Genomic DNA, 14,760 nt, shown 5'->3' with positions numbered 1-14,760 from the left:
ACACACACACACACACACACACACACACACACAGCAAAAACCTCAAGACTATTGTTCAAATTTCTCTCGCATGCACATACCTTCGACAATTTGGTAGACGCCCACTGTTACAACAGAGAATTAGCCCAAAAAAAAATGTTCTTAGAAGTGCTCTTCAGCATTTAGGCACAGAAAAGGGTTTAAGAGGAGTGACTGCATGTCGTGAACTTGGAAAGTGTTATAGTCTATGATAACTCTTTCTGCTGAAGCACTATAATAAGAACTACACAGTTGTGCAGTGTGGCTGCCACAATAAGAGTCCTGGATTACGGGCGCCATGACCCGAGGGATCCACGGGGGACAAAATTGCATTTCTAAGACGTACGGTTCAGCTTTTTGTATTTGTAGCACAGACTATGGGCAAAGGTGAAAAGTGTTTCTGGTGGTGCCCTTTAATAAATGACTCAGATTTGAGTCATCAGATGATCGGATGATGCGTTCATGATTTGCAGCGTTTTTGGAAAATAGGCCCATCCCACAAATTTGGAAACCAACTGTAGCAAAACAATGTGTTTATTTTATCACGTGACGTGAGAGATCATGCATTTGCATTTGGAATTTTTTTTTGCTGAGTGCAGCATTATAACTGTAAATACCCCTTTTTCTCAAATGTTTCCCTTTCTCTCAATTTAGTCGTTTTCCCAGATTTTTCCGTCATGTGTAGTCCCCGTCACTGACCAGTTGGTCATGGTCATGTGGAAGGGTGTAGGACGTGTCACCTCCAATACATATTAAGTCACCAGCCACTTCTTTACACAGAGAACATTACGCATCATGCTATTCCTGCTTCCTCCAGACTTTTCTCCTTTCTGTGGGCCATTTCATGCTCCCACATATGCTCAGACAAGCTATTTTACCTTGAATAACGTTTCTACTTTTCAATCTTACTGCTGCTATTAATTAGTATCGGTACAATCATCAAGGTTTTAATGTTCTATCTCACACACACATTACCATTGGGGATGAGAATGCCTCCCAGCATGGTACCAAATACGATGCAGAGGGTGATCATCTTGAAACGCAGAGGAGGCATATAACCCCCAGCAAATGTCCCATCCTTCTGCTGAGAGAGAGAGAGAGAGATTCAGATATTATATGAGAGAAATGTACCAACAATTCCCGTATATGAAGGTGACTTCAGGGCAACATTTGACGGTTTTCCAGTACGAGTACGGTACTCTCAAAGGACATTTTCTGTACAGTTGTGTCAGGCTCTGCTGCCTGTGAATAGAGGGATGTGACGAGCTTAGCACAGCTACCTGCTGTTCAAAGAGCATGGTGTTGATGGCCTGGCGACAGGGCAGGATCATCATGGGGAAGCCCACGGCCACGGACATCATGAAGCCCACGCGGATCATCTCGGTCACCAGGTTGGACGGGAAGTTCATCAGCACGTTGCCCTCGATGTTCTCCGTGAAGCTGACGTAGCCGAAGAAGCCCACCTTGGAAGGGAAGGGGGAGAAATGTTTTATGAGTCGTTGAAACCGAAACTTTTTCCATTTCAAAGACCCCATAACTCTGAGAGTGCACGAATGGAACCAAATGGACTCGTCCATTTGGTTCCATTCGTGCACACTCAAGTGTTACAGACCTGTAAAGCTACGTTCAAACCTGGATAGTTTGAGCGGCGCGACTAGAAAGTCAATCCAAAGACGAGACGGTGCACGAGCGGGCGCGGCACAAACTGGCACGGCGCGAACGAGGTGACGCGAACGAAATGAATGGACGCCTCATATCTTCGTGCCACCTGGAAAAATCCAACTGAAGCGACCTTCGCTTCCCCCGAAGCCACGCATCATGTCCTGAGTCTGACAGTCATCAGCGTTGATGTTCAGAGCCCTGGTGGTTTTATTCTTCCAAAAACAATTTACAAGCCCTTTGCAAAGACATAGGAACTAATTTAGCTGCTCATAAATGATATGGTAGGAGGGGTCCATTTGGTTACACTGCCATAGTTAAATTACTGTGTACTTTTTATATCCGTTATATCAATAATCAATCATATAATCCACCATTCGAGGGAGGGGGAAGAGAGCTACAGATCTCGCATTGGAAGAGAGTGAGCTGGAGCGAAGGGACTTTTTTTTTTACCAACACTGACCTGCGCGACCAAAGTGAAGTCATTGAAGCGACTGGAAACAGTCGCTTCAATCTAGGTCTATCTAGGTCTGAAAGCACTTTAAGGGTCCATTTGGAAACCCCTCAAGGAACCCTGAGGGTCCCTGGACCCCACTTTGAGAACCACTGTTTTGTGTAATTTATGTTGGCGTGACCAATGAACTGCATCTTCCTAAAGTTCTTAAAGTGTCCCTATTCTGGATCATAATAGTGGAGCATTTGGTGAAAATAGCCAATTTTGCACCGTTTGCACGCGTTGTGAGACACGTTGACGCTAACGCTTAAGTGGATAAGAAGCCTCCCCCCCAAAAAAGAAGACTTTCATGCTATTGGATTGCGGAGCCACAGAGAACAGCATCTGTTCTGCCGTGTGTGCGTGTGTGTGCACGCACACGTGCGTTTTGGTTAAAAAAAACAAAAAAAACAACATCTAATAATTTTATGAACGTTAAAATAAACAAACATAAGTAAAAAAAAAGTAGTGTAAATAGGCAATCTACAAGCTCGAAAAGCAGTGCAAAGCGGCGTGTTGTACGCTTGTAGATCTGCCATTTTCTCTAGTTTGGGTTTCTCTAGTTCTTCTCTAGTTTGCCAGGGAGGGACCCTGGCAAACATCTGGCCTCGACCTGAAAGGTTTGGGAACCACTGCTTGAATTAATCTATGCACGGTGTCCAAACACTCACGGTGATGTAGAAGGTGGTGACCACGTTGAGGGAGGAGGTGAAGATGGTGCTCATGCGCTTGACGGACGGTTCTTCCAGGCTGTCGTAGGTGGGCAGCACCTGCCTGCAGGGACACAAGCAAGCCCATACAAGCACTATGCATGCCGCATCAGGAGGCACACATGATGGGACCTCATTCACGCTGATGTGCGCTCAAGCATGCAATGGCACAGAACGTCTTGACATTATTTAGCTCAGGGGTAGGCAACCTTGGGCACGGGTGTGCCAACATTATTTGGCACAGGGAAGGGTAATCACTGGCACACCGGCATAAGTGTGAGAGAGGATTCAAATAAAATTACTTTTTAAATGTAGCCAATTAAATGAAGTCCAAAATCCTGCACATCATTCTACATTCATTCAAACTCTGAACTGAGGCTAAATGATCATTATTACAATGCCCACTCCTAATGTGAAAGAAAATATTTCAAAAGGGTTATTAATATACTGGAAATATTTTTATATTTGACGTGGTGTTATAATTAAACTTGAAAAATAAAAACATGGCACTACGTATTTAAAATGTACAACATTTCAAACATTTACCAAAATATTTTGAATATCCGATATACAAGCTTGCATCTAGAGACACGTGAGCTTGGCTATATGTGTGTGGTTAAAGAGAGAGAAAACTAAATCATTAATTGAACAAGTTGATGTTTCAAATTGGCAAATGTGTTTCAGTGGATGGAAATAATGGCTGTGTGTGAGAGTGTGTGTGTGTGTGTGTGTGTGTGTGTGTGTGTGTGTGTGTTTCAGAGGGCATAACGAAACAGAGGGTGACACACGAGCCAAGGCCAGCTGAAACTGATACCAAGACAGAGAATATTCTCTTGTCTGTCTGTCTGTCTGTCTGTGTGTGTGTGTAAGCCTGTCTCTTTCCCTTCCCTGTTTGTCTGTCATAGACCCAGTGCTGTAAGAGTCTAGAGAGAAGGGGGGCTCACATTAAACAGGGAATTTACAGGCCTTATATATCACAGCTAGTGCCAGACAGGTTTTAGAGCATTATAAACTTCCCTGGCAGTCTCTTTGTGCTCGCTCTCTCTCCCTCTCTCTCCTTCTCTCTCACACAGAGAAAGAGACGGATACGAAGAACAAACGAGAGAGTGCAAGAAACTGTAACTCTCTGTACCCCCTCCCACCTCCTTTTTCTCTTCCCTCCCTTTCCTCTCTCTCTCCCCATCTCACTTTCACACACACGCACACAAATACACACACCTTTTATGGGTGAGCACTGTCCCATGGTGCTATTCTTTGACGCTTGTTTAATCTGCGGACCCGTAAATCTCATAGCCAAGGTTAAATAAAACGCCATACTGTAAGTGGGGGAGCTAAAAGACGCAACGTTCACTCTATAGTTCTGACTCGGGATCTAATTTGTTTTTATTTGCTTTTTGCACCATAAAAAAAAGAAGGAAAAAAAAGTAGTACGTGCAGGTATGCGTGTACAGAAGTATGGCAGCACAATATCAGTGCCATGGCGTCTTAAGGCGTGTAGCCGCCGGGCAGAATCGCAAAACAGAGGGACGCTTCCAATTGTGCATTTCTCGTCTTCTGTTACGAGGATAACCGTTTTCTCAGTTTTTTAAACAGCGTTGGCTCACACAAAAAAAAACGACAGGGCCCGTGGCCCCCGTGCCTCCATAATGGCGATGTTAAGTAATGTTTTAAGCGAAAGTAAACACATTTCATGAACGTAATAAAAATCCAATGTGCTGAAAGCTGTTTAATCAGCCCCCTGAATACATCAGTGTGTGTCTGTAAGGTGGCGGATGGCCAGCGTGTTGATTAGTGGTTTGGCTTCGGCAGCCTGCCTGCCGTCGTAGCGCAGCGCTCGCCCCGCTCTGCCTGACCACAGGCCAACAAAACACCCTGCCAAATATCACTTAGCACCGCTAGTGGGACCCGCGCATGACACATGTATGCTGCGTGTGTGCTCGCACGCACGCACGCACACACACACACACACAGGGCATGAAAACTCTCACAGGCACAATTATAGGTACGCGCAAACACAGTTAACACACAAACTGTACATTAAGAGGAAGACTGCATATCTGCATGCGTTTGAAAGCTCCCAAGTGCACATACCGTATGTGATACACGTGCGCACGCACACACAACGCACACACACACACACACACACACACACACACACACACAGTAATATGATGTTGATCTTGTCTGATTACAATTAACGTATCGTTTCAGTCTCAGAGCGGCCAGTTGAGTCACCCTCTGTCTCGTGACACATACCTCACTCTCACACCCAAACACCATCAACACCCGTCACAACCTAATCTGACCGCCCACCCCCCTCCCCTCCCCTCCCCAAGACAAAACATATGCACCCCAACACACCTTCCAAACCACCCGCCCCAAACCCCAACCACCCACCCCAGAGCAGGCAGCAAAGTAGTGACGACAGAACAGAGGTAGCGACAGAACATGCAAGAGGGTGAAAACTGGTAGAAAGGACACAAGAGTGGAGGGATAGTCGAGAGATGATGTGCATTCATAAGGCTGGAAGGAGTGAAACTACACTAGACAGTTGGAAAGCTTCTGTTACTTTCCAAACGGCTGTGATCTGCATGTTTTGTCAGACTTTAATGAGTTCCAGTCATATGTGGGGGGAAAGAAACCACATGCAGTCTCTGGTGATTAGACGTGTGATTTTTGCAGTCTTGGAACCTTCCTCAGACATGATGTACAGTATGGGAGGTGTATCTCCAAAATTCTGCAGAATGTCTTCTCCTGGACTACACACGAAATTACGCAAAAGGCTTAGATTTAATTAAATCTAACGAACAAACCGCGGCTTGCTTTCACATGCGATTAAATCTGCGTCTTTGTCTCAGTCAAGTCAAATCGTTGACTCTGTAAATGCAGAATCTTGATCTTTTTTAGAGGATGTTTGAGTCCAGAGAGGAAGGAAGCCAACAACGCAACGAGGTGAATACGCTAACCAGTTAGGCTAACAGGTGTGGAAAAAGTGCATCAGCAAAATAAATAACAAAATAAATTGCAGACTCCCTTTGTCCCCCATCTCCTTCAAGCATCTGTCCATGTCTCTTTACACGGTGAAACCTTCCCAAAGCCTCACAGCAGTGTCTAGGAGGAATATAATGCAGGTATTCATGCAGCGATTGTGACGTTGGCTAAATTTGTGGATACAGCGAAGAAAGATTTGATTCACCGTGCCACTATATGAGGCAGAAAAAAGTGTGAGCCCGCATTTCATGATTTTCCCACCGCGTGCTCATTAGACTCACACTCATATTTTCCCCCCCATTTTCTGCACGAAGCCTACGAGCCCATAGGACTTATGATTCTTCAGAGACCCTCGCTTGAAATCAACGTTACGAGCCTTGTAATTTACAATTCTTCCGAGTGAAATTAAGAGTTCCATTTTATTAGTTTTCGTGCGTCATTAGGTTGGGGGAGGGGGGCGAGGCGGGAGAGGGAAGTACTTACGACTGACAGGCGAAGGCCATCCCACAGATGGGGAGGCAGCGAAACACGCCTTCCCAGCGCACAGCACTGACCCGCCCCAGCCACCGGCCACTGAGCAGCCCATGTTTGAACGAGGACAGCACCATCTGGGAGGGAGGAAGTTACGAACCAAACCAAATGAAGACAATGAGTTGGAGGAAGAGGAGGCGGAGGAAGGCCCATGCTGAGGGCAGGAGAGTGGAGGACATGAAAAAGGTAATGTGAGAGAAGAAAATGAGAAAAAGCGTGAGGGGATACTTCACAAAAGACAAAATCTAAATGGAGATGTGACAGGAAGCACCATGCTGAACCAAAACCTGCCCGAGCATCGAGCAAGGATACCAACCATTCTAAAAATCAAGTGAGGGGTGCCTTTTGGAGCACGAACAAATAGCAAAGTAGCTAATCTAATTTAAGATTAGACGGGTACGTAGAAGGAAAAGGCAAGTTTTCAGTCAGCAGCAGCATTTCCTGCCTCGTGCTCCATTCATTCCTAGATCCAGTCTCTGAGGACTACGTGAAAAGCCCCTCACCCCCTTCCGACATCTCCCCACACCCAGCGCACCACACTGCTATGTAATGGGAAGCGAACAAGGTCCTAAGCTGAAGGACAAGCAGAGCCTGTCAAGATGCTTAACAGTTTACTGTATCAACACCGCCCGCTGCCTTAATGCCACTGCCACCTACGAGAGACGCTCACACAAACACACACACACACACACACACACACCCACACACACACCCTTGAACGGACCATGACCTCATTTTGGATGCAAGGAGGAAAGATTTGCATGAGTGAGCGGACTGCGTGAGTGGGTCGAGGAGTTAGTTTGGGTCCCTTTGGCTCCTGAATCGGTTTCCTTTCCACCCCCGTCCATTCCACCCCCGTCCGGGGGTGTCATTTCCGAGGATGGGTGGGTGGTTATGGTGGTTTACTTACGGGTGGCAGCAGAAGGTAGTGGCGATAATGGGCAGGCACTGAATGACGCCCCTGGGGCGCCACAGGTGGACGTGCTCCACCCAGGAACCAGACACTATGCCGTAGCGCAGCGACGACAACACTATCTACAGTAGTGGCAACAAAAGACATGGCAGCAAGACAGGCAGGGGAGGAGAGGTGAAGGGGGCGGGGTGATGATGGTGATGGGAGTGATAGCAGAGGGGAGAAGAGGAGGAGATTATGGAGGAGGATAGGAAGTGGTTGACAGGAACGGCAGGTCCAAGAGGAACTCGTTTGGGATGAAGGGAGGAAGGAAGGAATAAATAATAAAGGAGGGGGAATGGAGGAAAGAGGGTATAAGGGAATGAGAGAGGAAATGTCAGAGGGAGAGGGAAGGAGGCCACCAAGGAGGAAGGGAAGAACATAAGGTAGGAAGGGAAGAACATAAGGAAGGAAGGGAAGCAGGAAGGAAGGAAAGTCACTGTTAGAGGGACTATAGGCCAGACCAGGTCTTAATGGGTTCTAGATCCACACACAGACCCAAGCAGTATTCCAGCTCATGGACATGGGATGGAACAACGACAGGTTGGATCATAGAGGCCAGTCAGAGGGACAGCAACACTAAGTAGCAGTGTTGAATCAAGCAACAGCACCAAATAACACACTACAACTAAACTACACCTCTACACATGCCTATTAGAACGATGACCAGCAAGACATTGTTTTGACATGATATATTACGATGATAACAGTAACGCTCATGGAATGATTAAAACAAAATAATATTCAATCACGACTGGGGAAAAAAAAGTGTATGGCCGAGTCCTATAATGCAATTTGTGTGAAAGGAGCCTCCCACACTACCGCAGTTTACTAAAACATGGTTGGTAAAAAAAAAATCACAGACCGAGGCTTTAAACATTTTGCTTTAATGAAATATCCGACCGAGACCATTAGGGTTTTATGGAAAATGCTTGATAGTTTGACCACTTCAAATGCTCTAATCTTTAAAGGAATTACAGAAAATCTGCAAGCTCTCAATGCGTCGATGGCATGCATCGAGTGCTTGTAGATGCAATTTTCGCTGCCCAACATGCTTCCGTAGAAGACATGTTGGTTCTCAGCCGTGATGACTGAGAACTCTAATCCATGAATGCTAGATAAGCTACAGTACAGGCAACAGAACACAGAGCTGCGGTGTGGGTCTACAATAGTCACACCAACGTACTTGTTGGAGAACAAGCAAGCTAAAAAGCTCATATACACAGTGTTTGGACTGGAGCTTGTAAAGCAGACAGGAAAAATAAAATTATATATAATAAAAATATGTTTTATACCAGTCTTAACAACTGCCACCTGTGGGGAAGTTTTGTTTTCTGATATTAAATTTGCCGTGTAGTGCATTTAAAACCAATATGTGTCAAGTATGGAAGGTCTTACAAGCCAAGAGCTGTACGACTGCCAGCCAGCGGGCCTTGTGACAACATAAGCATATTAGACTGGACCCTCAATATTCTACAATAAAATCTGTAAACCATGACGTCTTTAAGGGCCCCTGGGATCTTGCCATGTTTTCTCTCTTATTTGAGGTTTCTCGTAGGGCTGGGAGATCGGGATCAAATTGATATTTTGGACCAAATACCTCGATATTGTGATCATAATATCATATTGTGACAATACGCTTTAACATTTGTCCAATATTTTCAAAAACAATATTAGACCATTAGGGTCTGTCAATTTCCACCATTTCTGAACATTTGAGTTTAGCATAAAAATGAGGACACTTCTGTCTGTCTGTCTGTCGTCAGGCTCACCGTGAACATGAACAGTGTGTAGAAGATGAGCGCCATGGCGGAGAAGGACTGGATGGAGGACATCATGTTCCTCTGCAGGCTCAGAGGCAACACGATGAACAGAGACACCGCGATCAGCAGCAGCACGCGGCAACTACCCGTCACCTGGAGGGGGGGGTACCACAGGACTGCATTGTAAACATTTAACAGAACTTAGGTGTACCGTACTGTTCCTTTTGGTTGAGAATCACTGTTTTAGATGAACCGCATGAACCCTTAAGGTCCCTATTCTAGGACGAACAAACATTTGATGAAAACAAGTTCTACTAGTGAGGAGATTTGGTGTAGACCAGGAAAAGCAGGATGGAGGCCCCTGGGAGACTCCAATCAACTAAGTGTACATACAGTCGGGTTTAAGTGTTTAAAAGGAGGGTAGGAATAAATGATATGGAGACAATGTGGGTCTGAAATACACAAAGAAACAAGCATACTTTATTTTTATGCTTTAGATGTAAACTATTCAATTTAGCCTAGTATTTATCAATACTAATAATTGAGTAATAATCGAGAAGAAAAATAATAAAACAAACACAGTAGGAGCAGAAACTGAATTTAAAAACAAAAATAAACAGCTGAACACAAGGTTCAAGTTCAATGAAGGCTGAATTCAGTGGAATGAGCTATTATAATTATGTAATCATCAGCAAATGAGTGATATGAACAGTCCAAAAAGCACAAAGTCTAACCTGTAACCCCAACAGCTGAGCAAAGAAACCGGAGCCGAGATCAGCAATGACAACGTAGAATGCAATGCAGGTCCCCAACATCAACCCTATCATACTGAGAGTGAGAGTGAGAGGTTAATGGTTATGTGTATGATGTGTATGTACATGTGTTTGGGATGTAGTAGAAACACTTCTTGCATCGCTAATTCACAACTTGATGTGTGATGACACTGTCATTAACAGGTCTGGCTCACCCATGGTAGAAATATAAGAAATAAGAGATATAAGAAATGAGATGCTACATTTCAAGGGCCTATCCCGTCAATAAAAATGTGAAATACGGTCGCCATGGTGTACTTTTAAGGCTTTTAGATAAATCATCACCCAAAAGATCATATTTATTCACGTGTAAATTTGTGCACTGTGATTGTGATATGTACTTATATTTACTGGGGCTCATGACTACATACATACATACAATACTGGATGAAATGGAATATTTATCAAACGACAGTAATGTAGGCTAAGGCCAAGGCATTTTTGAGTGCCACAGTCTGAGCTGGGCCCTTTTTATTCTGTCCATCTCTATTCAATGCTGCTGTCAAGAGTAAGCAATCTCACCTGGTTTCTACCAGTGCCTTTCCTGGTTTCCCGTAAGCGTGGAAAGCTGCAGAGAAACAAGTGACGTCAGTGTGTGAATTAACTGGCATTATCAGTGCATAGACGGGTGTGTTGAGATAAAGGTGCTCAAAAATAAACTCTTCACCTTGATAAAAGGTTAAGAATTGAACTTTGTGAAGTTATTATTAACTTATCTACAAAGTACATCACACTGCGTGAACACATACTGTAGGCACACACTACGTGTTGTAGTATTATGACAGGCTTGACAGCACTTTCACACAATCCAGTTCCAGGTACACGTACACGGTATAGTTTAATACTGTCTAACTGGAAGTTGCAGAATGTGCAGGGCTTGACATTAAGGCTTGTCCGGGACAAGTATTAAATCTTGTGCATTCAAATTTTACTTGTCCGTTGGACAAGTGACTCTTGGTTTCGCTTTTTCTGTGACGCTCATACCAGCCAACAATATTGTCTGGCATTCCTAATCATCACCTTTCCAATATTGTTAATAGCCCTAGAATGTCTGTAATCTTACATACATTTCATGTATTCCAAATACAGCCATATATCAGTCCTATCAGAGCAGTTAGCAGACTAACACACAGCCATATATCAGTCCTATCAGAGCAGTTAGAGACTGACCACATCAGCATGTAAACATGTTGCACTGCGTGTACTACCCAGTAATTAATTCCTAAGACTTTGAGTCAGATATTGTCCTCTAGTTTCATATCCATGTGAAAGTTCTGACAGAAAACATGTTATGTAAAATATCGCCACTTTTACATGAGGAAAAGCTAGACTGAAAATATAAAAACTTCCTTTGGGAACAGTCGATGTTTGGGAAGCACAAACATTATGGTGCACACAATTACAATTGACAGGTGTGTTGCGATTGGTGTTGGGTAATTGATCACACAACCTATTTTGTGTGCCCTATACATTTGTGCTTCCTAAAGTTTTGATATGTTCAGTCCTGCACTCATTCCGGGCCCCTCGTTGAAGAGAATGACGTCCGTGTGCAGCTCGTAGAAAAGTGGAGACATTTGACTAAATACACATTTTCTGCTGGAACTTTCAAATTAAAATGAAACTAGTCCCCAAAATTATAGGGGGGGGGGGGGGGGGGGCACAGGCAGTGATATAAGTTTAAATGCCAACGAGGTCAGTCTGGTAACCGTGCGCGGATAGGACTATGGCTGTGTATTTGGAATACATGAAATATATGTAAAATCATAGAGATTCTAATCTAGGGCTATTAACTTGCAAACTTAGAATATTCACCTAATATTCAAACATGTATTCACCAAGTAAAACCAACTTACAGTTAGTTGATTTAAAATGTAGGCCTATTTGTGTGCTCGTGCTCCGGACAAGTGACTTTTGTGACAAGTGTACTTGTCCGAAGGACAAGTGCCTCAAAAGGTTAATGTCAAACCCTGATGTGGTGTGGATTAAAATAGGGGATTATAATAATAATTAGCATTTAAACCCTATTTATGCAGCCATTTGCTGCTATGGGAGGGTTACAACATTTATGACATGGGCACGTAAGAGTTCAGAGGAGTGCAATGCACACCAATCCCTTTTGAGGTGCCGGCTGCAGGTAGAGTACTGAGAAGAGATCAAAGTAGCCGCACAGTACACTGACTCATAGCTTCAGTGCCAAAGTCTTAAATACGTGTGTCATGGACAAGGAAATTACTTATCAGAGGAATTGATCATTATGTTATTCAGTGTTGTAACCTAGGCTTTGTACAGTATACCATAATTATTCCCTGTGCAACATGCGCACGTATAGCCTAGTATACACTCGCATATGGTCAATGGATGAAATGATTAGCAGACGGTATACGCTTTTTCCCAAAAGACTTTGCCACAGCATACTACGTATATAGTAGAGCGTATAACGACTACACCACTGATGTTATTGAACACATTGATCCCCGACTTCACTGTGATGGGTAAGAATTAGTCCCATTGTGAAGACTAGCTGTGAATAAGAAGTCTTAACTCACCCAGTCCTGCGTAAGTCCTGCGTTTGGTAGTGCTGGCTGTGTGGACAAGGAACATGCAGGACTGGTGGGTCATCCAAGAGCAGACAAATAACAATATAGTGCCCAGCACAATCCCACACTAGAGAGAGAGAGACAGGAAGGAGAGGCTGACAGATTAGTTCAGAAAAGCAGGATGAAATATTACTAGAAGCGTTTTTAGAATCGGCCTCAGGCCTAAATGAAACACTGTGAAATCCTTCTGAACAGGTAATAATGTGACCAGATCACCCCACTTCTGGATGCTCTTCATTGGCTCCCAGTTCATTTTAGAATTGATTTTAAGGTTCTTTAATTTGTTTTTCACATGATCTGGTCTGGCACGGATGCATCTTTCTGAACTATTGCACCCTTATAGCCCAGTCAGAGGAGAGCTGAGGACTGCTGACATGCTGTTGTTTGCCGTTGATCCCAAAAATCAGACAAAAAAAGTAGGGGTGACCACGCTTTTTCTGCTGCTGCCCCCAGGCTCTGGAACAGCCAGCCCCTTCACATTAGATCAGCACAGTCCACTGAGGTTGTTTAATCCCTACTCAAGACTCGCTTCAAGTTCTGTTCCCTTGCTTTTAATCATTTGTGAGTGTACTTATTTATTTTCCCATTTGTGTCATGGATGTCTTCGTGTGCCAACGTAGGCACACGTGTACTTTGATCATGTATATTTTGAGATGTTTGTTCACTCACTGCCGTGACGCACTGCCAGTGCCTCAATAAATTGATTTGATAGATTGAACAGTATACTTTATTAACAGTTTGCAAAAGCCCTAATTGCTCGTTTCCATTGTGGTGCCAGGGGGGGGGGGGGGGGGGGGGGTTGCAGACAGGTTTGACAATATGATTAGTCCTGATTTGAGAACATGACATGAGGAGCAAAAAGAAACAACACGACATATGTTGCAAGTGACCCAGGATACAAAAAAGTGGGTCGGACATAGTTCACAGCCTCCATGGGGTCACAGCAGGGCTGTTCTTATCATAGCTACAACCATAAAACCCTATGCAAAGTGTGCCATGATGATGACAGCTGTGCGTTCACACACACACACACACACACACACACAGACAGACATGCGTGTCAAAGTGAAACGCCAGACTCACCTGCTTGAAGCAGAAGGGCATGGTCAACACGCTCACTCCCACTATGCTGTTCACCACGTTCATGATCAGACCCATGTTGGACGCCGTCATGATGATGACCGTTTAGGTGACTTGCTTTCCGCTCGATGTCAAAATAATAGGAGATACAGCCTGGTGTGATTCCCTTTGGTCTCGACTGTAGTGTTTTCGGAATCGGAGCAACAGGCTGCTTGTTCTGGGTGTGTCAGTGTCTCCAATCAATGACGTGGCGCTATGGAAAAACCAAAACACAAGAGCTTTTAGACTTTACGAACACATTGTTGCTCCTGTGATTTGAAAACATTTTCAGACCAAACAGAACGCCTCAAAGTGACAGGTTTTAGTAAGTTATTATAACGCATGTTTTTGCTTTCGAATAAAATAAAACACAACATGTTTGCATCCTGATCCTTCACATCCAAAGAAGCGAATTTTTGCGAAATGTAAACAGGTGATTGAGTTTGAGTTGACAATATAAAGAAAACAAACGACGTGGTTTTTCATGTTTATTATATTAAACACACTTTAATCAATGTCACTATATTTATTTGTGGATGTTCCAGGAACTCACCTCTCTTCGACCCACACTGCACCCTCCGTCTCTCTCAGCTCTGGTTATGTGATCATCGTTAAGTCCGTGTCAGTCAACACTCAATAACTGGAAATGTTTGCTTCATATCTGGACCATAAACTACAAAAGACTCAATAAAAAGCAACAATTATTCCACTATTTCCTGAACGCGTAACCAGGAAGTCCCAGATAAAGTCAAAGAGGGAAGAGAAGACAACAGCAGGCGACTGGATTTCATTTAACAGAAATACACACGCGCCCTCTTGTGGTCAGATGAGAGACGTGAACTTTAGAAGACAGTTGGTCCGTCTCTAAAGCTTTTCTCGGGATAGGAATATTATCTTTCGTCGTAACTCATTCGCTTTATCTAAATATGTCACGGCGTTTGCACTTTCTTTCTTTGCAACGGTTTGTGGCACACACACAGTACCTCCCTTTGTGCCAATAACAATTTCAACACAAATGGATTGACATTTATAATTCCTGTTTTTCCAGATCCTCACAGGAGATTCCAACAGGAAAAGGAAGCAGAGGATGTGAGTGCTGGTGCAAAAATGAGTTC

General features: G+C 44.0%; 1 protein-coding gene across 3 annotated transcripts in view; it reads right to left on the bottom strand.

Annotated features, from left to right (window-relative positions):
• slc38a10 (solute carrier family 38 member 10) overlaps nucleotides 1-14,415 on the bottom strand; it is a 28,615-nt gene extending 14,200 nt beyond the window's left edge. For 2 of the 3 annotated variants that reach the window (XM_079492170.1, XM_079492172.1), the window contains exons 1-10: nucleotides 14,199-14,415; nucleotides 13,610-13,859; nucleotides 12,476-12,593; nucleotides 10,452-10,497; nucleotides 9,852-9,945; nucleotides 9,127-9,270; nucleotides 6,355-6,479; nucleotides 2,842-2,944; nucleotides 1,299-1,481; nucleotides 994-1,102 (exon numbers count right to left, since the gene is read on the bottom strand). In XM_079492170.1, coding sequence (XP_079348296.1) covers nucleotides 994-1,102; nucleotides 1,299-1,481; nucleotides 2,842-2,944; nucleotides 6,355-6,479; nucleotides 9,127-9,270; nucleotides 9,852-9,945; nucleotides 10,452-10,497; nucleotides 12,476-12,593; nucleotides 13,610-13,699 — 1,012 coding nt within the window. In that variant the 5' untranslated portion in view covers nucleotides 13,700-13,859; nucleotides 14,199-14,415. Of the gene's footprint in view, nucleotides 1-993; nucleotides 1,103-1,298; nucleotides 1,482-2,841; nucleotides 2,945-6,354; nucleotides 6,480-7,312; nucleotides 7,438-9,126; nucleotides 9,271-9,851; nucleotides 9,946-10,451; nucleotides 10,498-12,475; nucleotides 12,594-13,609; nucleotides 13,860-14,198 lie in introns of all 3 variants that reach the window. The other variant, XM_079492171.1, reaches the window with a different exon arrangement.
• Between the last annotated feature and the right edge of the window lie 345 nt (nucleotides 14,416-14,760).

The sequence above is a fragment of the Electrona antarctica genome (assembly GCF_951216825.1).
Source record: "Electrona antarctica genome assembly, chromosome: 22".
Lineage (NCBI taxonomy): Eukaryota > Metazoa > Chordata > Actinopteri > Myctophiformes > Myctophidae > Electrona > Electrona antarctica.
Note: the sequence above shows the minus strand (reverse complement) of the source record. Positions and strands in the feature narration are given on the sequence as shown.